This window comes from Eschrichtius robustus, chromosome 18, assembly GCF_028021215.1.
Source record: "Eschrichtius robustus isolate mEscRob2 chromosome 18, mEscRob2.pri, whole genome shotgun sequence".
NCBI lineage: Eukaryota > Metazoa > Chordata > Mammalia > Artiodactyla > Eschrichtiidae > Eschrichtius > Eschrichtius robustus.
In genome coordinates this window covers 23,708,516-23,729,907 of record NC_090841.1, presented here as the reverse complement: position 1 = coordinate 23,729,907, position 21,392 = coordinate 23,708,516, and the positions used below count along the sequence as shown (strand labels likewise).

The following is a 21,392-nucleotide window of genomic DNA, read 5'->3' as shown; positions in this document are numbered from 1 at the left end:
GGAAGAGAACTGATCTATTCTAGAAGGCATTTGGACATCTGCTGTATAATCTTTTGGATACGCCCTCTTTTTTTTTTTCCGGACTGGTAGGGATGGGAGGAGTTCTCCGAGGCAGCCCCCCAGACTTGACTGAAAGTTCTCAGTAAGCTCTCCTCATCTTCTGTCTTCTCTATCAGTCCTGTCACCAAGGCCAATCTCTTCTCCTCCTCCCTTCCTCACTGCAGCTCTTCTCACCATGTGCCTGCCTTCTCCCTCTTCTGAGTTACTGTATAACCCACAGCAAGAATCACCTCCCCCAATATACACTACCAAATGTAAAATAGATAGCTAGTGGGAAGCAGCCGCATAGCACAGGGAGATCAGCTCGGTGCTGTGTGACCACCTAGAGGGGTGGGATAGGGAGGGTGGGAGGGAGACGCAAGGGGGAGGAGATATGGGGATATATGTATATGTATAGCTGGTTCACTTTGTTATACAGCAGAAACTAACACACCATTGTAAAGCAATTATACTCCAATAAAGATGTTAAAAAAAAAAATTACCTCCCCCAAATGTCACTTTGATCAATCATGTGACATGTTGCCAAGTGTTCCAAATGCTTCTTCTGAAATTAAATTTCCGCCCCCCGGATCTCAAGTCCACCAGCTGACTCCCTGCTTTCCCCTCACTCTCCTCCTTTCTAGCTGTGCCCCCAGCTCACAGGCCCCACCCCTGTGCCCTGCCCCCTCTCTGCTCTCCAGAAGGCGGGGCTAACCTTTCTCTCTTAAGACTCCTCCCCTAATACGTTGCTGCTCTCCTCTGAATCGCTACTCAGAAGGAATTCCCTTAACATTAAAAAATAACCCCCGCTCGTTTTTCACAGGGAAAATTCAAGAGGTGATGGGCTTCTGGATCCCACATCCCAAATAACTAACTCACTATGGTTTTCCACCATTCCTGATTCAGATCCTGAGGTTGGGACTCACGTACAGCTCACATCCGGGAAATCCTGGGGCAAAAAGTCAGTAACTACCTGAGTAATAACTCGCTTGATTTCATCTGAAAGCACCCCTATTTGTTCCGTCCTCGGAACAAAGTCGCAAACGAGAAACCTCCCCCGAATTTAACCTTTCCTCTCGGCAAATTCTCTTAAGACACGGAAACTAATCTACACAAGTATTATTAGGCATGCATATCAGAATATATTTCCCATTGTGATTTATGCACATGTTACATACAGCTATGATGTATTTTCGGAAAATTGTTTTTTAAATATTTAATAGCCATTAAACGGGTAAAATAATACCCTGCTCCTTATGAAACAGTGAAAAGTCATCCTAGCACTTTTTGCAAGTATTTGCAATTGTAATCAGTAATGCAGGCAGAAAGAATGCCAATGGTTTTCAATCATCACTGATAAAAATGTAAATTCTTTAAAATTAAGACTCTGAAGTTCACCTGCATTAATCTACTGCTAATGCAAGCTGGGACTATTTTCTAGAATTTTTAAGTGGCTTAACATCATCAAGACATGTCACAAGCTCCATCCAAATTATTCAGTGCATACCATGCATTATTCTGAACCTCTCAGAAGATGAAACAAGGAGAGGCAATGAGAGTGTCTGAAGAACAAAAGGAAAAATGAAGCACAGAGACCTCAGGCTAAAAGTATAAAACCCTTGAGAGGGTTTTAAGGACATTTTAGAGGCCTGAAAAATGAGAACAAATCAGCAGGCCCATTAACTCAGCAGCGAATTAAAGCACCATTGTTTCCAATTTCAGCCTTGAATATGGAGGGCACCAAATGGACCACGTTCTGCTTCCCCTCTGTAGAAGGAGAGCGAGAAGTCACCGCTCTGTATTCTTAAGTGCCTTTCTTCTTTTCCCGCTAATTTAGTGAAAGAGTGACTATCCATTTCCTAACTCTTCTCCTAAAACATTATTACTAACTTCCCTAGGGCCATGTTAAAGGGACAGCAAGAAAATAAACAATTGGAGATTCAAAACACAAGTTCTATTCCCCATTAATTTCAACTTCTTCCTTTTAGTAAAAGATGAAGTTTACTATCTTCAGATGTATTGTTCTTTGCCTTCATACTTCAGACAAAATGGTAAAATACAGCATGTGGTTAATCCACAAACTGAAGAGCCTCTGAATTTAAGAAGTGGGCCATATTCCACAATACATATATTTTATTGTCTCGTCTCATGGAAACGGGGTTCAAAGCAGCTCTTTCCAATCCTTGGATGAAGTAAAAGGTCTGAAAGATCCAATATGACCACATGAGAAATATTCCTTGAGAATCAATTTGTATTTATACCAATTTGTTCGTAACACAGTCTCACCTGTTAAATAGTGCTAGGCCCTCAGGTTAACTGCTTACAACTTTTTAAGTCATTATTTGGGACTCTGCTTCCACATCTAGAAATCAGTGCATCCCAGCTGGTAGGTGTCAGCACACTGCTGTGCTGTGACTTGGTTCCAGGTTTGCTATGAGGTCCTGGCACCCCTCAGCCTCAGAGAAGCAGGTGGAGCCCCATGCAGCTGGATAGGTCACAGCTGGCCATCAGCTTCCCCAGAGTCCAAAGGCACAGTCCCCACTGCTCTGCTGAGAAGCACTGCATGTCCAGGGACACCCATGTTAACAGGCCACTGCAGAAGGCACCACTGCCCTTCTGGAGAAGCGGCCCATGCAGTTGGGGGAGGCATTTGCATTCCAGATGTGCAAGGTACAGCTGGCTGAAGGTGGGCCTCTAGTAAGTTGGGGAGGGGGAACTGGTGGGCAAAGCTCCTGGTATCAGTTCCCCAAATTCTCTCTTTATGGGTTTCAGAAACTTCTTTCCACTGGGGGCTAATGTGCCCTTTCACTGGCACCCAAGCTACCTATGGGGTGACTGCTCTGACAATGAACACGCATTTTACCAATCAGGGCCCCGTCATCATTTTTAATTACTTCATAGAAAAAAAATTCAAAGGGCAGTATCGGAGTATTGCATTTAGAGAGCAAAGAAAATGATTAAAGCTCTTGGATTTTTTAAACATAATTTTAACTGCTGTAAAATTTGGAATAGTGGTGAAACAGCTTGACTATTTCTTAATCGATGCTTGTGTAGTATCTGACAGCAACTAATATGAATTCCAAGAGGAGAATCACTGACATCTTGAACAAGAATTCTATTTAGCTATTTCAGGCAAATAGCAATATGAAAAGAAGTTATGTTCATGAAAGCAAATTCAGGTTTCTCATTAGAAAATCTGAAAAGATTTTATTTGGAAGTTTCTTAGCTATACAATAGTCCCCAGATGGATGTCCCCAGCTTACTGTGTTATTAAGTATCTGTTCCGATGTGCGCCACATTGAGGCGAAATTGAGAACTGATTTTAATAACATGCTTGTATCACTATTTCTTGGTGTTTCAATTTTAGGCGTTATCTATTGGCCTTCCAATAAGGAAGATGAGGGTTGGTTGGTTGGTTAGTTTTCATCCACCTATACTTGTCCCATGTTCCTATCCTCAGAATTCTAGCACAATTTTGGTTATATTAAATACCCATTTTATATCATTATAGCTACAGAGACATTATTAGTATCTGAGTCATGTAATATTCTATGATTACATTTCCTTTTCTGCATTCCTTTTTCTCCTTCCTGTTACATTTCATTGAAATGTTTCATTTCAGTGTAACAAATCAGTGTTACATTTCACTTTGGTTAGTTTCCTTATATAATTATCCTGAGGTTATCCCCAAAGCCTCCCCCAGATTTGTAAATTTCCTCTCAGTAGGAACAGATCAGGTGTTTTATCAATTTCATCATCTTCAAACTGAAGCCCTCTACCTACTCCTGTTGAGATCAGTGGATCACTTGTCCCTCTGCACAGCTGGCTCTTATGTTGGTCCCGTCTCTGGGATCTGGGGTCTTTTTGGTTTACCCTGTCATTTATTGGAGCACATCATAGTGTTGTCAAGTTTCATGACGATGTATTGGTATTACCTTTTTATTGGGAAACTCCTATCTTTGGTCGGGGGAGACTTTGTTGAATTATTCCTTTGATGGTTTTCTGTCCTCTGTTTTCTATATTCTCTCAAGTTGGTGCTGCTGTTTTTGGACGTTGGACCTCATGAACCAATCCTATAAATTTCTTATTTTTTCTACATTATTTTCTATTCTTTCTCTTTTACTTCACATTCTGGGAAATTTCCTTAACTTTATCTCCCAACCCTTATAAATTCTCTTCTGTTTTCACAGTTGTAATATCACACCTTATTTATCTGAAGATACAAATGATTTCTTTTTTTAAGATTTTTTCTTCCTGCAAAGGTTCTGTTTTCCTCCAAGTTGCTTTTTTTCTGTTCGCATGTTTTAGTTTCTGTCTCTCATAATAGAGACTTCCCTTAAATGTCTGATGATCCTTGGCTGTCTGCTGGTAATTATTGGTGAGGCCTGAGAAAGTCAACAGGAAGGTTTTGTGTGTGGGGAGGGGTTGATTTGAGATTTATTTTAGGATTGTTCTAATTAGGCCTCTTCTTTGGGAACCCCTGATGTCAGTATCCTCGAGTTTTAGTTTTAGGTCATAATCCCAGGGAAGTCTCCTGCAGATAGGGTATCATCCTGGCTGCCCTCAGGCTAGGGGGCAGGGAGAAGAAGGTAGTTATGGTTCTCAGGATTTGGGAAATCGGTGCAATCTCCCTGATTTCAAGACTTATAAAGCAGCCGCATAGCACAGGGAGATCAGCTCAGTGCTTTGTGACCGCCTGGGGGGGGTGGGATGGGGAGGGTGGGAGGGAGGGAGATGCAGGAGGGAGGAGATATGGGAACGTGTGTATATGTGTAGCTGATTCACTTTGTTATAAAGCAGAAACTAACACACCATTGTGAAGCAATTATACTTCAATAAAGACGTTTAAAAAAAAAAAAAAGACTATATAATACCACTTGACTTTTCCTGATACCTTCCAATCCAGAAACCTCTATTTTATCATTTGTACAGAAAAAAAAAAAAGTCTCCATTCCTATTATGGAGTGAAAGAGGGGCAGTTAGTTACCTGCTTGTATAAAGCTGGGGAGCAGATCTGAACTTTCAACCAATACTCCTAATTTTAGTCCTATCTTCACTCTCATTTCCAAGGGGTTCTTGTTGCTGAAAATTCCTGAGCTTCGTAGAAGTCGTCAGTGTAAATTGGGCTACTTCTTCCTTTCTCCTCTGCTCAGTAAGCTATCACTCATCCACCTGTATCCCAGATTCCAAAATCCTATGGCTGTTGCCCCATTCCTTTGTTCTTCTAGATACGTAACTTAAAAAAAAAATCCCTTAAGTGTCACTTTAATCATGTTTCAGGAAGTGCCAGGAACTAAATAAAACATGTACCATATTTAACCTGAAACCTATTAGTCACTCTTCATCCTTTCATGTTGACATTGAAATGGGGATTACTCAATTTTTAAAAACAGAATTTTAACCATTTAGACAAGACTCAATGTTCAGGTGGAATGGGAAGTAGGGAAAAGAGAAATTTGGGGTGAAACTGAATTTAATAATTGTATGTTTTTTGTAAACAAGGATGTCACATTGTCCTAACGATGCATTGGGCATTGTGGGAAATAAAAATATGTCCTTATTTCAGAACAGCCTTTAAAAATTCTCAGAAAGGTTAAATATTAAAGAGGTCCTTGAATGGATGATTAGTCTAAAAAAGGGTATCTGGAGGGAGGAAAACCATGACAGAAGAGTGGAACGGTGAGAGGCAAACTCAATGGAGGGAAAAGGACTTAAACTCAGTTTCGAAGAATAAATGTTACAAACATTTCTACTGTACAGTCTGCATAATGTGTATTAGATACAAAGTGATCAATTGATGGAGAAATAAGATTTATTTAATGCAGACTAAGGCAGAAAGGAAAAAAATCTCTTCTACTTAAAATACAGCTGCTTTAAGTTTTTACTCTCAGTTTTTCACCATAGCGGGTCATAACGATGTTGAAATCATTTTTTAAAATACCAGTTTAAGTTCACTACAAACTTGTGAAAAGAGATTCAGTGAAATATACTTTTCAGTGATGTTCAGGTTTTGAAGTTACACTCCTATGGATATTGAAAACACCATTATCACTGAAATACCTGCTGGTAAAACAACCTTGTTACTGTGTGCCTGCAACCCTCTAGTTCCTAACGCCATTTATCTCACTGAAATAAACGTCTTCACAGCATGATTCTTGATAACACACAGTTTTAAGGACTATCATGATTGCCTTGGGCAGCCTGACTCTAATTGGATGGATCTAGATATGAGAAGAAGAATTCCAAGGAGAGCATTGTGCCAGTTTGAAAATGGGACGATGCCGTGCAAAGACCAATCTGCCTTCCGCGTCCGGCCTGGGCAGGGGCAGGTGGGAGTTCAGTGTGGATGGGCTGTGGGAGAAGTCTAAACGCAGAAGCTCTGTGGGGTGGGGAAGGGACTCTAAAGCATAATGAGCCTGTAACTTGGGAGACAAAGGGGAGACACTGAAGTTTTCTGAAGAGGCAGTAATGTCATCAAAGAGATATTTCTCAAAATCATGGAATCTGCCAGTGCTCTACAGGGCCGGAAACCAAGTCACAGGCCACTGGTCAGACTCTAAGTAATACAGAGGCCCAAGGTCACGCGAGGCTGGCCTGGGCTGCGCGGCAATGGACGTGTGACGGAACTCACTACAGAGATCAATGAAACTGAATCATCTCTACTTACAGTACGACAGACACAGTCCATCAAGGAAAAGGGATGGGACTGAATTAGTACCGACGAAAGGACTTACACTGAAGTTGTGTTTCAACTAAATCCATGGTCTCCTTTGGCTTTTAATTCAAGAAACGTTTCCTGAGTATCTACTATGTGCGAGGCAGACGGGCTTTGCTCATCACTTTGTCTCGTTACCTTATAAGCTGAATGTAAAAAAATCCAGCTAATTGATTTCACAGACTGATTGATGTTCTTCTGTAAGAACAACAGATTGATTCTTTTATAAACAGCAATACTAATTCTTCCATTATGTTCTTCTCTCCCGGTGCACAGAGTCCAATGGACTTTAGGGCCAACTCGATAGGAAGAGCAGAAGAGAGGCATTAAGAGAACAAGGTCCATTAGGCCCAATATTGCCTCAATTACTTTAATTCCATTATTCCTGTTCATATTACTCCTTTAATCGATCTCTCCTTTCAGTTATTCATACTCACCCTTCTCAAAATCACAAGTAATAGGATTATGGTCTTTTGAGCTCAGTGGCAGCAGACTTTCAATATATTTATATGAATATTTATATAAATATATATTTATATTTCTGAATTTGTGACTGTCTCCAGATCTGCAATGGAGAAGTCTTAAATTGAATCAAGTCTTCCAGAGGCCATCTCTTAGAAAGATGCAGAGCTTCTTAATGCAATATAGGTGCTTTTACCTGTTAGGTCATTTGTCACTCGCTGTCAAGACCAGGCACACGTGGCTTAATGGCTTTCTAAGTTTCTTCTTCCCATGTTTCAGCCTTAGGGCGGTTTAACTAGTTTTCAAAGTAGACCGCTTTTCTGTCCATATCCCAGCTTTTTGTTTAATGTAATCCTTCTCCCTTCACCAACAATTATTCTGCCCTGCAAGAGTGTCATCTGGACCTTACATTAACCACTGCCTCTTCTATATGACAAGTAATCAACCCCTCGGTTCCACCTCTGTAGCAGCCTTACAAATTAAAGGAGCTCTGTTTTCCCTCCACTCTTAACAAACATCAATGCAGCATTTATAATATGTAAGAGGCTGCACTTTGAGCACAACAAGACACGTAATAGGTATGCAGCCCGTTTCCTCAGCACCTGCCAGCCCTTCTGAGGGTGTTACAGAACTAAGCCATGAGATACGAGAGGCATGTGACACTGTGATGTAAGGAGTCCATTGAAAGTTCCCCTGCAGTGAGGAAGGGGTAAATAACTCATGAGTGGAGAAAAGTTTCATAAAGGGGATGGATTTGAGTGATGTCCTGAAGGATGGCGGGTTCTGAAGATGGAGGCTGGAAGGACAAAGGAACAAACTGTGTGTGAGAAGCAAAGCAGGCGAGTGCAGCCAGGACAGATGATTTACAGAGTAAATGACCCAGCAATCCCACTACTGGGCATCTACCCGGAGGAAACCATAATTCAAAGAGAGTCATGTCCCACAATGTTCATTGCAGCTCTATTTACAATAGCCAGGACATGGAAGCAACCTAAGTGTCCATCGACAGGTGAATGGATAAAGAAGATGTGGCACATATATACAATGGAATACTACTCAGCCATAAAAAGGAACGAAACTGAACTATTTGTAGTGAGGTGGATGGGCCTAGAGTCTGTCATACAGAGTGAAGTAAGTCAGAAAGAGAAAAACAAATACCGTATGCTAACACATATATATATGGAATCTAAAAAAGAAAAAATGGTTCTCATGAACCTAGGGGCAGGACAGGAATAAAGATGCAGACGTAGAGAATGGACTTGAGGACATGGGGAGGGGGAAGGGTAAGCTGGGATGAAGTGAGAGAGTGGCATGGACATATATACACTACCAAATGTAAAACAGATAGCTAGTGGGAAGCATCCACATAGCACAGGGAGATCAGCTCGGTGCTTTGTGACCACCTAGAGGGGTGGGATAGGGAGGGTGGGAGGGAGACGCAAAGGGGAGGGGATATGGGGATACGTGTGTATGTATAGCTGATTCACTTCATTATACAGCAGCAACTAACACACCATTGTAAAGCAATTATACTCCAATAAAGATGTTAAAAAAAAAAGAGAGAGAGAGAGAGGGCGCTGAGCTCTTCGAGAGCCAGGTTAGGAAGCCCTGACTTCCCTCTAGCAGCAGTGAGGCTGGGAGGAGTTTGGCAGGAGATAAGCCTGTTAACACAGGCCGCCTCCTTGCAAGGTGCAGGATGAACCGGAGGCACCTGCAGGTGGCAGACCTGAGATGGAAGGAAGGCTCACAGTATGTAAGGGGAGCTTCTCCATCGATGCCTGCTTTCCCGCAGAGCCTCAGCCAGCCCTACACCCTCCCTCCCACCTCACGCTCCAGCAACGCCACCCGAACAGCAAGCAGTACACACACACCCTGCTCCCCACACCTCCCTGCTACGCCGCCCGCCCTTTCTCCTTTAGGATGTTCTCTCTCCACCACATTGGTCCATCTGGCAAGGTTCTCACTCTTTTCAATCTCCACTCAAATGCCACCTTCTCTGTAAAGCATTTCCTGACTTCCCCAAGCCAACTCCGTTGCTCTTTTTCCTGTGTGTGAGGAGCACATAGTAGAGAGGCCCGTCACAGCAACAACTTCCGCATGACCATCTCCCACCTAAACTGTAACCACCTTGACGTTATCCCCAGAGTCACTCTTGGCACATGTGAGAAGGACAATACTTGAATGGATGAATGAGTGAATGAACAAATGAACAAACTGAGTGGTCATATAAAAAACAAAAGGAAGGAAAAGCTGCGAAAATGATGGTCATAGATGAAAAGGGGAAAAGAAAGTAAAAATATGAAAGAATTAGAGAAAACTTGAGAGAGCTTGGTGAGAGCTAAGTGTCAGGGCAGCAAGACATGGAGAAGCATGCTGAGCTTCTGAGTTCCCTGCCAGAAGCCCTCTGCTCTTCTTCATGACTTTTATATTATCAGCTTAAAAGCTCTGAGTATAAACTTACAGATTTCAAAGAATCAAAAACAGAACCGTCAGGAGACAGGCAGAAAAAGAACCCAAAGAGAACAAACAGTAAGATTCGTATCTTAACTTACCCGTGTGCAAACATGTTCTGAGAAAGTCTGATAGAATCTTGATTCAAAGTATAATTTCTTTAATTAAAATGTTTCCCGTGTATCATAAAAACACTCTAAAATTTCAGAGGTCTTAAAACTACCGTGTCAATTATTAACTAAAAAAAACATAAAAATCATTTCCCCTTTTTTTAAAAATCAGAGTTGCACAGTGAATATGCATATTATTATCAATTCCATGAAACAGGTATATCTGAACTTTCAGAAATCTCAGATTAGAGAAATTGGAAAGTGCCAAATGGAAGAGGGGAAAAGACTTAGCAACCATAAGTTAGTTTTTAGTTTTCAAGACACTTGAGGTTTCATTTCTGGTTTATTTCTCTTTAATGGTACAGAAGTGTTAGGTACACACAAATAACCTAGTTATTAAAATAAGATTTATTAGAATGTCATAATTGTAGCAGTGCCACTTTAGGGTACTAAATAAGCTGTTTAAGGACTGTTTAACGACCAAGATGCAATTGCTCACTGAACTAGATACGTCATCATCAAAGAGCTCTTCCACCATCACTCTGATATGGTCATTGTGTGACCAAAACAAATTGTTTTACTTTTAATTTAGGCCTGTAGACATTCTCACACACCAAATGAGGGGATTCAGATGAAGTTATTATAGAAGGATAGTAAGCACTTGTAATAGAGGGTAGTCAGCACGTCAATAAAATGGAAAAGACAAGCAAGCAGTGGAGGCGCCAGGATGAAGTTATACAACCATATACGATGGCATTTGGTGGAACCGTGCCTGCAGGCATCACACACACCATAAAAATTTGCCTTGTGATTCAGCAATTTTGTTAGGACTAATGTCAGCATGAAAAAGCCTAAAATGAATTTGCATTTTCATTTTCATTTTCTACGGCCTGTCATCATCTTATAAATCCAGTGCTGTCTAGGCCAACACTATCCCTCGGCCATGGGATGACCTGCAGCCCCACCCCCAGGAATAGGAAAGCTTCCGTGGGGTTGGGAGGCCTGGAAGTCAATTATCCCAGCCCACCTGATGTCCAGCCTTGCGGAGGCCAGGTGGGAGCCACACAGTCTGTATCTAGATGTTGGCCTGCCCACCTGCAGCACTAACCCGGGGCCTGAAATCAGTTCACAGGGTCCTGAAAGATGCCTGCTTCGTTCCCAGGACCAAGTCCCCACTGGCCTTCGACCTCTCTCAGCAGGAGGCTTCCTTTTGGGACAGAAAGGTAATCCTTTCCTGGAAGTCACAGTAGATACGTCCAGAAAGCTCTACCCTTGCAGGAAATAAGGGTTTTCTAAATAAACATCGCGGAGGAACGGATCATTTAAGTGCTATCTTGAGACCAGGATCCTCGCATGTTACCAATACTCAAATCTAAGCAACACGCAAAAGACCATTGCTAATAATTTCTACCCGAGGAAGCACAGAGAAGAGAGAAGACACAGCGGGAGCAGACCTGTTTCAGGACTGCATTTAGAGATGAGAGCTCTGGAACAGACGTTAAATTTAATAAGCGCAAAGTGATGCAGCTGGAAAGAAAGAATAGCCCGGCTAAGTATGATTTCAATGGTATTGAATTAGCTGGAAAGATATCTTGATGTCCTGATAGAGGTGGCATGTAAATTGCCAGCTCAGCCTGCCATGCAGTAGAGAAAGCGGGTCTGGCTCACAGAGAGGGCTACATTTTAGAAAAAGTCTACCTGCTCTTACTTTTAAAGGAAAGCTCGTGTCCCGTTTATGATGTTGTTGAACTTGGACTATCCTAAAAGTAAGAGGTCACTGAGGATAAGGGAGCAGAAGAGCTGCCCACCTCTGGTCACTGCACTTTGCTTTTGCCAAATGAATTTGACCACGGTCATTACGGTCTTTGCCATTCACTCATTCAACCAATATTAAGCAACAAGCTTTGTGCTAGTTTCTTTAGGGCAAACCAAGAGGAACGAAGTCCCCTTCCCTTAGATAGTGTTATGGGTTGAATTATGTGTGCCAAAAAGTATGTGGAAGTCTTAATTAAATGTGGCCTCATTTAGATGTAGAATCTATGCAGATGGTCAAATTATGATGAAGTCATTAAAGGAGTCCCTAATCCAATATGATAGGTGTCTTCAAAAGGGCAGAAATTTGAACACAGGGATAAACAATGCGAAGACACAGGAAGAAGACGGCCGTTCATAGGCCAAGGAACACCTGAGGCTACCAGAAGCTAGGAGAAAGGCATGGACCATATTCTCCCTCACAACCCTCAGAAAGAACCAAGCCTGCTGACACCTTGATTTCGGATTTCTAGCCTCCAGAACCGCGAGATGATAAGTGTCTGTCATTTAAGCCACCCAGTTTGTGTTCCTTTGTTACAGCTTCCAGAGAAAACTAATACAGACTGGGTCACAAAAGAAGCAAGGCCGATGACAAAATTGCCATGGTCAATGGAACTCCTGTGTGGGTCTAGCCACAGATGGTTTGATTCAATTAACAGGGCCAGGTTCAGTCAATGGACCAGAGATCACCACCATCTACATCCGTTCCATAAAGACCATCAAAGAAAGAGATGGTTTATATCCTGTACAGAGGCTGACCCAATGTTTAATACTCTAAAAAGATGATTAGAAAGAAAGAAGCCATAAAGGTTAATGGAAAATTAATCTTGTGACCTACTGGGGCAAATCAAAGTTGTGGGACATACATTTATTTAAAAGGAAAATGCAAAGAATCTTTAGAAGGGCAACTTCAGGTAAGGGGACAGAGATAAGACTTTAACTAGAAGAGTGTTCAGTATTCACCTATTTACATCAATGTTGAAAAGATCAAAGCCTTCTGATGAGGTAATAAAGATGAACAATAGCAATAACTCTAGGTTAACACTGTAGAAGATGGAAAGAGATTCCAGGTGACCAGTCCTGTTTCCTCCCTGGATGTCTACAGAGTCCCTGTTGTAGGTACTCTGAGATGCTCCCCAAATGCACATTAGTTCACTGAGACCACCCATGACTGGCCCTCTGCACCCCGGTATAAGTGAGTAAAACGCACACAAGAGAATGATGTCAACTGAATGTCAGCTTAATCAAAGCTGCATCACTTCTCATACAGTGACAAGCAACCTGCCAGCGGCCGTGCTCGTCGCTTGCTGTACCCACCATCCCGTTACCTGAACATGGTGAGCGCTCTCTCCTCCACGGTTTATAAGGATGGCATCATGCTGGCTGCAAAGGACCTGTAAAATAAAGGCAGCCGTGTTAGAGAAAATGTCCAACAGCAAACTCAGAGAGCTGTTGGAATATACATAAGCAGATGCAAGGTTTCGCTTGCAAAGTTCTGTCGATCTTCCAAAGAATATTTCTGCTTTAAAAGTCGTCCTTGTTGCTAAAGTAGCTACACCAGGGCTGGGGTCAGGGCCAGGGCTCCCCAAATCTGGAAAAGCCTACATAAATAAAGCTGTATATTAGTTAAGGGCAGTACAACCTAGAGTATCATTTGAAAGCAGTTTTGGGGGGCTGATCAGTACAGGGTTACTCTTTTTAAGTGTAGGAAAGACTTCCTGCAAATTTCCAAGTTGACATAAGGGTTAGATATTTCTACATTTTTCTCTTAGGAAGTCTGTGGTTCCTCAAACTATAAAAATGCATCTATATATTTCCATAGAATAAATCCCAACTTTATTTACTAGAAAGTATTTTAAAATCTTGTTACTCGAGTCAGGTCTACAGACCACCAACATCAGCATCACCAGGGAGCCTGAAATGCTAAAACCTCCTGAAACAGAATCTGTATTTTCACGGGATCCTCGAGTGATTCCTATGCACATTCATGTCTGAGAAGCATGGTTTCGAAGCTCCTTATCTATCTGACCTGCAATTACTAGAATCACAAGAAATAGGTTGCCTGAAACTTCAAGACTGTCCTCTGGTGTCCAGAAGTTAATGGAATCACAGTGCCTTTATTATAGCTGAATAAAGTCCCCAGAAATCCCTTACTGCTGGCTAAGTCAACTTTTCTCTTCCAGAATACGTGGGCTAATTGTACACTTACACCTAAAGCACAGTTGATTCTAGAAGACTTTTGTTTTACACTTACAAAAGCAGCACCATAGCCATTCATTCATTCCATAAGCAGTTACTGAACATCTATTTAGAGGCTCCATGATATCCAACATTGGGTCAAGAGCCCAAAGTGTAGGGGAAGAACAGAAATTACAATAGGAATGGGAGCTCTAATAGGGAAAGGTTGGCACCAGAAGCCAGGGTGCAGAGGAGGGCACTGGTGCACACTTAGAAAGCACCTGACCCAGACCTGGGACACTGCGAGGGCTTCCTGAGCTGAGCTTCGAAAAAAGAAGAGGAAAGATGTTTCAAGAAGCAGCCCACCTGTAGGCGCAGTGAGTGTGGTGCTGGGTTAGGGCAAGTACCCAGCCCAGCGATGAAGGAGTCAACTACCTTTACTTAGAAAAAATATTGGATTGTGACTGTATAGAGTTGCTTTTCTCAACTGCTTTGAATATTTGTATGCACGAGCTCTAAAGCCGGAAGCCGTTAGGAACATTTTTTCCCCTTCAGCTCCCCTGCCTGTAGACAAGGAGGAATGGCAGACATCAAGTGCAAGCAGCACTGACTCAGAAGTCTGCTGAACACTGCAAGGGGGCAGGGACAACAGAACTCAGTCTCCGCATCTGCTCTCTGATCACACAGAGTCACAGAGTCAATGCAGCTGCAACCAGCAATACAGGGATCATAAAGAGAATGGCATTAAAGTTAATACAAAAGTCAGGAAACTGTCTTCGGGGAGGGACACTGGCTCTTTGGCTGCTGCATCGCTGGGAGCAACTGAAGGCTCTCGGTGAGACCACAGTGTGCATGCCCCTCTCTGTGCCTGTCTCCTCTCCCTACATTTAAGTAGTCCTTATCCTGCCTCCTTCCCCCTCACTTCCTCTGACTCATTCTCCTTCTCCCTTACCACCTCCAAGTGCCCTCCCATCTCTAATTCAACTCTCTTCTTCTCCTTTTCAATCTGCCTGCTTTCTCACCCCCTCCTGCTATGAGAAGAAGGAGATGAGGGAGAGAAGCGAGGATAACAGAGCATCTTTCTACCTTTCCCCCCTTGACCTCTTTTCCCTGTTCCTCACTAATGTGCCCATACTTCTTTCCCCTCTTCTACGCTCTCTCCTTTCCCAGAGTCGAACCTCTGTTATCAGCGTGTAGCCAGACCTCCCAGGCACAGAGCTTGGAAATTATAGGAAAATTGCTGGGCTCGTCTGCTGTCCCATCGTCACACTTGGAGTTCGCAGATTCTCCCACCCTGCTGCCAGGTCAACAGTTGAGAAGGCAAAAAAAAAAAAAAACTTTAGGGACTTCCCTGGTGGCACAGTGGTTAAGAATCCGCCTGCCAATTCAGGGGACACGGGTTCGATCCCTGGTCCAGGAAGATCCCACGTGCCGCGGAGCAATTAAGCCCGTGCTCCACAACTACTGAGCCTGCGCTCTAGAGCCCGCAAGCCACAATTACTGAGCCTGCTCACCACAGCTACAGAAGCCTGCACGCCTAGAGCCCGTGCTCCACAACAAGAGAAGCCACCGCAGTGAGAGGTCCGCGCACCGCAACGAAGAGTAGCCCCCGTTCGCCGCAACTAGAGAAAGCCCGTGCGCAGCAACGAAGACCCAACGCAGCCAAAAACAAATAAATAAATTTATTTTTAAAAAAACTTTATAAATGTAGTAAGCTAGCATTTTCTTAGCAGTTTTTAAAATGTAGAACAATGCTGGGCTATTCAGCTGCTGTGCTCAAAGGGTACCGAGACGTAAAATATACTAGGCAAAAGGATTTCATTCTATCTCCGGTTTTTCCTAAGGACGCTCCCTTCAACCCACCATGAATCCAACCCTTTCCTTAGTGTTCGTCTGACCCCTCTTTGTGCCGATCCCCCAAACCCTCCTGGAATGACTGAAATGGGCCTCATTACAGGCAGGAGTTACCAGAGTGCTTCCTGACAAAGACACAATGCAGCACACAAAAAGGCTCATTTAACGCCCCATCAGGAAGCCTTACAAGTTACAGCTTAATAAATATACGAAGATTATTATAATACAGAAAATGTCTGGTACCACCACTTCCTGCATGAAATGCACTTACGGAGTACTCTACAGAGTCGGCTGTGATATGGCAATCTCACACATACTCTTTGAATTACAGAAAAGCAATTTGGCTTTCTTTAGGTATTTCACTCTTATTTTCACCCCTGTGAACGATCAGCAAAACTCTGTAGACAAATCTGCTTTGCTCACCCTTTTATCCCAGCGCCTAGATGTAGTATGTGCCCCTGGCATATAGTATATGCTCCCCAAATGTTTGATGAATGAATGAGTTAATTAATCAAAGAATCAACTGACCAATCAGTGTTAGCCTAAGACACAACAGAATTAAGCAGCTGGAGGGAAATACTATGGCACACGGACGCACTTTGAAAATTTCCCCTAGGCTTTTGGCAGTGGCACCTAATCATAAGGTAAACACAGGGCTGTGGATGTAACTCACCTCCAAGAAGTAGAAAGGGCAGAGGGGCTGACTGGGCAGGGATACTGAGTGGTCAGATGTGACAACTAACATTCTAATAGCAAATGAGCAAACAGAAAAACTCTAGAGAACAGACAAAAGTTCTCCAAAAGAAATACAGTAGCCTGGGATAAATTAGTCAGTCCCTCCATTTGTTCGAATGATACTTTGTCCAGACCCTATAATTACTGATGCTCTCATCACAACTTTACACTTCTTCAACAGTTTCTGAGTCAAACTAGGAAGTAAGGACCTGATCATAGCTCACCAAGATTTCATAGGCAAGCCAAGAAGGCTCCAGAACGGATTCGCTCTGTAGACCAGGAAAGGGATTGCAATCCTATCTTGGAAAAGGGAAAGAGGAGACACGACAGGTGGAGCTAGGTCTAAATAGAACCCCAAGGGGTCCTGCCTCTCTGGATTCATGTCAGAATTCAGGGACCAGGTTAGCAGTTCCCCGAAACAGGGATGCAAGTCACTCCATATCAACCAACCAAGAATTAGAGCAGAGCTGGCTTAGCAAGCAGTGTAATTTGTTATATCTGGCTCTGAATCTCTTAAAAATGTATTTCATCAACAGTATATAATCAACAGTATTTCTAAAATCAGCATGTACTTTCTTTGTGTTCAAAAATCATGAGTGTTTCTTTTTAACGTTAACAACATTAACACCATGAAAACCATTGGGCTGAGATGGTCACCCCTCCAGAAAAGGCCTCTTCAGAAACCCATCCAATTTTCATGTAGAAAGAGCCTCCTATGTTAACTTTCAACTCCACTGCCCCCTCCGACCTGAAACAGTTTTAACGAAAGCCCTGCACTCACATCTGAAAAGAAGGATTTGCCTCTTGAGGAAAAAACTTTGACAACTCTAGGACACATGTATTTTAATTTAAATCTGACCCAGAGTAAAGTACCTCAATGACCCATCAATGGAAAAAGAAAAAATATCTTTAAACAATGCCTAGATGTTACTTAACATTACCACATCTGCATATCATGAGACCTAGATTTGTTACCATTCAACAGACAGTGCTTTCTAATAATAAGGAATAGAGGAAAAGATAGCATGTTTTAATCTTTCGTCCCCTTAAGTTTCAGTTTGAGGTTTCTGGCAATATAGTTTCCTAGCTATATATGGACCACAGACAGCTCTACGATTTCAGTGTTACCTATACAACATTATAAATATTTAGAGGAAGAAAAATAGTTGTATTTGCCATCTGTATCCACTCCCTAAAGCTCTACAGCTATGTTTTTGCACTGGTCACCACCCAAAGCCAGTTCTGAGTGCCAGCTCCACCTGTGATTCACACAATTCCTTTTCCAGATCAACTCCCTGTTCAGTTTACCAGCACCTCAACATTTGTGGATTTCTTCTAATCTCACCTCAATAAGCGACTGCTTATGGGAGGATAAAAACCCACTTCTTCGCACAACATTTGGGTGCATGTGTGTATTTGAGTGTTTGTCTCTCATATGATTTCCAAGTGAGAACTCAAGGTCAAGTAGACAAGTAGTGCGTACACAACAAGAGCTACCGCATGAAAACAGATCAAGGAAGGGGGGGGGCCCCTCCCAAGGGGGGGCCCCTCCCATCACTTCCACTACATCCCTGAAAGATATGATCCAGATAACTCCCTTCCCAGCCCCTAGATCCAGCCAACCCCTCCATTAAGCAGACCTTCCTGAGAGAGGGGTCTGGGTGAACGCCACTGTAAGAGACGGCCACATATTTCCACAGTTTATGAGGATAAAGCAATTACAGCTTCAGCCATTCATGAATAAAGCCTCTTTAACATTTTAATGAGAACATTAAACTCAGCTGCACTTGGTTTGGTCTCCCTAGAAAGTCTGTTAGGTTGAAGAAAGTTTCTTCAAGAAGCAGTAATGAAATTGCAGGTCTCTCTGTGCCGCCAGGGCATGACCGGGCCACAAACACGGGCTGCCTGATGTCCCTCCTGAACGAGCCCATATATTCTGGTAAGGCTACCGTTTGGTAAATGAGAAGAGGCACTTGGAGAAATACCTTCCTCTCTGCAGTATTTGTGGGCTTGTGTGTGCTCACTCATTTTATATCTGACTTGTCTCCTAATTCGTTTTTAATGTTATACACAGCTTGGAGTACAATGTGTGACTCAATAAATGTTAAAATTATACTTTTCTGCTATTTTCCCTTAATCATTTTCTACCGCCTCTGTTCTCTCTTGCACAAGGCTCCCAACTGCCGCTTGCCTGGAGGCCCATTAAATTCAGCAGACAACCAAGAGAGCTTCAGAAGCCGAAGGTGAACAAGAAATAATTCTCAGACTCGGTGACTTAACATGAATGTCTGCCTCTTCCTCCGAACAAAACCTGGAGCAGTGTGAATGAAAGAGTTTGTCACCTTGAAGACCAACTAGGAGAGAAGAGTAAAGCTAAAGCAGGTTCATCTATTGAAGGTCACTGATGCATTCAACTCTCCCAACATTTACTGAGCATCTGCTATGCACTAAGAACTGTTCTAGACGCTGGGGCACAACCAGGAGTGAGGCAGACAAGACTTTCACAGAGCTTGAAATCTCGCGGGAGAGACAGGTAGTAAACAATAAAAGAAAATGTCAGAGGGTAACAAGTGCTAGAAAGAACCTGCAAGAAGGTGATGTGACAAGAGAGGTTAGTTAAAGGGTGGACAGGAAAAGGTGAGCAGAGCAAAAAGCTAAAGCAAAATCCTTAACGTCATGGAAAGACAGGGAAGAATCTCCAATGCATATCACTAAGTGAAAGAAGCTATTCTGAAAAGGCGACACACTGTATGAGTCCAAGTGTATGACATTCTAGGAAAGGCAAAACTACGGAGACAGTTAAAAGATCAGTGGTTGCCAGGGATGAGAAGAGGGAGAGAAGAATAGGATTTGAAATATGCTTTGAAAGAAGAGCTGACAGGATTGGTGATGGATAGATTGGAAATGAGAGATGAGGGAGAAAGAGAAGTCAAAGGTGATTTCTGCATAAGAAGAGAGACCATTCCCCGAGAGAGGGAAGACCCTTGGGAAACGACCTATGAAGACCACACAAGGTGCCATGTGGAGCCCTAAGGAAGCAGTGGGGGTCCGAGTTCACCAAGGGAACTCAAGGTCAACTTGCTTGACCTCTGCCTTAATGTGAGTAGCAGATGTGTGCATGTGTGTGATACATATACTCACATACGTGGATATATGCAAATATGTGTCATGCTTAATAGATGGGTTTTGCAATGCAAAGCAAATCTGAGATCATTTCAACCATCTTTCAAGGAATAAAGAGAAAGAGTTGTGTTATTATTGTTGTTTCCATTAACGTGCAAGGAAGCTGAGGGCAAATAGGGGGAAAAGTCTTTCCGGAGGTCACACAGCAAGGGGTCAGCAGAGCTGAAACAAGGAACCAGGCTTCCCTGCAGGAGTTCACACCACGTATCACACCCTCTGTAAATCATCCGGAATGTTCAGGGCACCCGCGAGCACCACGCTTCATGAGGGAACACGCACCCCGGATGAGGGAAGGGTGGGGTTGATGCGGCCTCCTTTCCTATAGCAAGCTCATCCCGTCTGGATGCTATTGAAATCATCCATAAAATGTGGTTGACAAATCTAAAAAATCAGTAACACGAAAGCAAACCTCACAGAGAGCAAATCAAATATTCAAGTGCGATGGGACACTGATTTTTAAACAGACATGTTAATTACGAACAACAAGGCCTCTCAGGCACTAGCCCTTCAGAAACCTCCTCAGGGATACACATAAGGAGCTTCCTCAGAAATGGAAGAAGCTGGCCTAACGCCACCTCTTCATACACCTCCCCAGGACCTCCTCCCCTGTGCCTTAGGTTTCCCAAAGAACACCCAAAGCACTAAACACATTTTAGGGAAAGGGAAAACCAGAGTTGACAGGTCAGGTTTTTGCAATATTATTTAAAGGAGTAAAATTCAACTGGATGAAATCACCACTAAAACCATTCCGGTCATGTTTGAAGAAGACAGGGGGCAGGCCCGGGAGGAGTGGGCACGCCATCTTGTCTGCCTGCCACCTCTACATGGCTTCAAAATAGACTCTCCTCTTCCATCTACCAGGCTCTCCCTCATCATCCACCAGGCTCTCTCTCAGAAGCTACGAGGTCTCCCACCTCGACGTTTTGAAGTCTGGAAGGGAAACAAAGAGGGGCTGTCTGCCTCTGTGTTTCCCGCTGTGAGTCATACACTCCCTGCTCTTACTGAATGTAGGCTGTTTGTTTTCTTGTTGATTTGCAGACTTCCTCTCTGCTGCTCCTCTCTAATAATGTGTTGCCAAAGGACCTCTACAATGGCAGGCACAGGCCGGCTGATGGACAAGACCACAGCAAGTGTAACCCACAGTAACGACTGAGAGTGCCCAAAGGAGGCGGCTCGGGAGAAAGGAGTTTTGAGACGCTTCGTCAGCTGCACCCTGTCCTCCTAGCTGGAGATTGAGAAAATCATTTGTCAGCGTTAAAACCACATGTAAAGACGGGAATCACTCCCCCTACAACATTGATTTTCTTACCGAATGCTTTCACAGAGGCACATAGGACTGACAGGCTCTCTCCACACACGGAGGAGAGTGGACACCTGCCCTATTGTTAGATAGATGCTCAGGCAGCTCACTCCCTGAAACTACCCGCAGGCTCCCATTCACATCAATATCCTCCACCAGGCCCTATCTCCCTGTCCGCTCTGCCCTACAGAATCCTTTGTCCTGCTTGTACACATCATTTTCCCTAACTCTGTCTTCTCCTATCAGTAAAGTTTTCTTGCTTTTTGGTAGTGTGGTTATTGAGATTTGCAAAGAGAGTTCAGGAAAGACAGATGGCAAGAAGAAAGGCAAACTGGGGATAATTCACAGGGGACTTGATTCAGAGAGTCTGCTCCTAGGAAGAGCCTAGTCAGCGAGCAAGATGGGCCGATGGTGGAAGGCCTGGAGGGCAGACGGGCACACAAGTAGGAATGACCAAAAGCAAGCAGTGGATTAGAAACCAGGGGGGCATTCGAAGCAGTGGGCTTTCGACACCACTGTGAGACATCTTAGAGGCAACCCTAGAGGCTGGAAG

At 43.3% G+C, this 21,392-nt stretch overlaps 1 protein-coding gene across 1 annotated transcript in view; it reads right to left on the bottom strand.

Annotated features, from left to right (window-relative positions):
• LOC137751840 (uncharacterized) overlaps positions 1–21,392 on the bottom strand; it is a 210,171-nt gene that overhangs the window by 58,966 nt on the left and 129,813 nt on the right. The window contains exon 5 of the mRNA XM_068526515.1: positions 12,918–12,983. Coding sequence (XP_068382616.1) covers positions 12,918–12,983 — 66 coding nt within the window. The remainder of the gene's footprint in view (positions 1–12,917; positions 12,984–21,392) is intronic.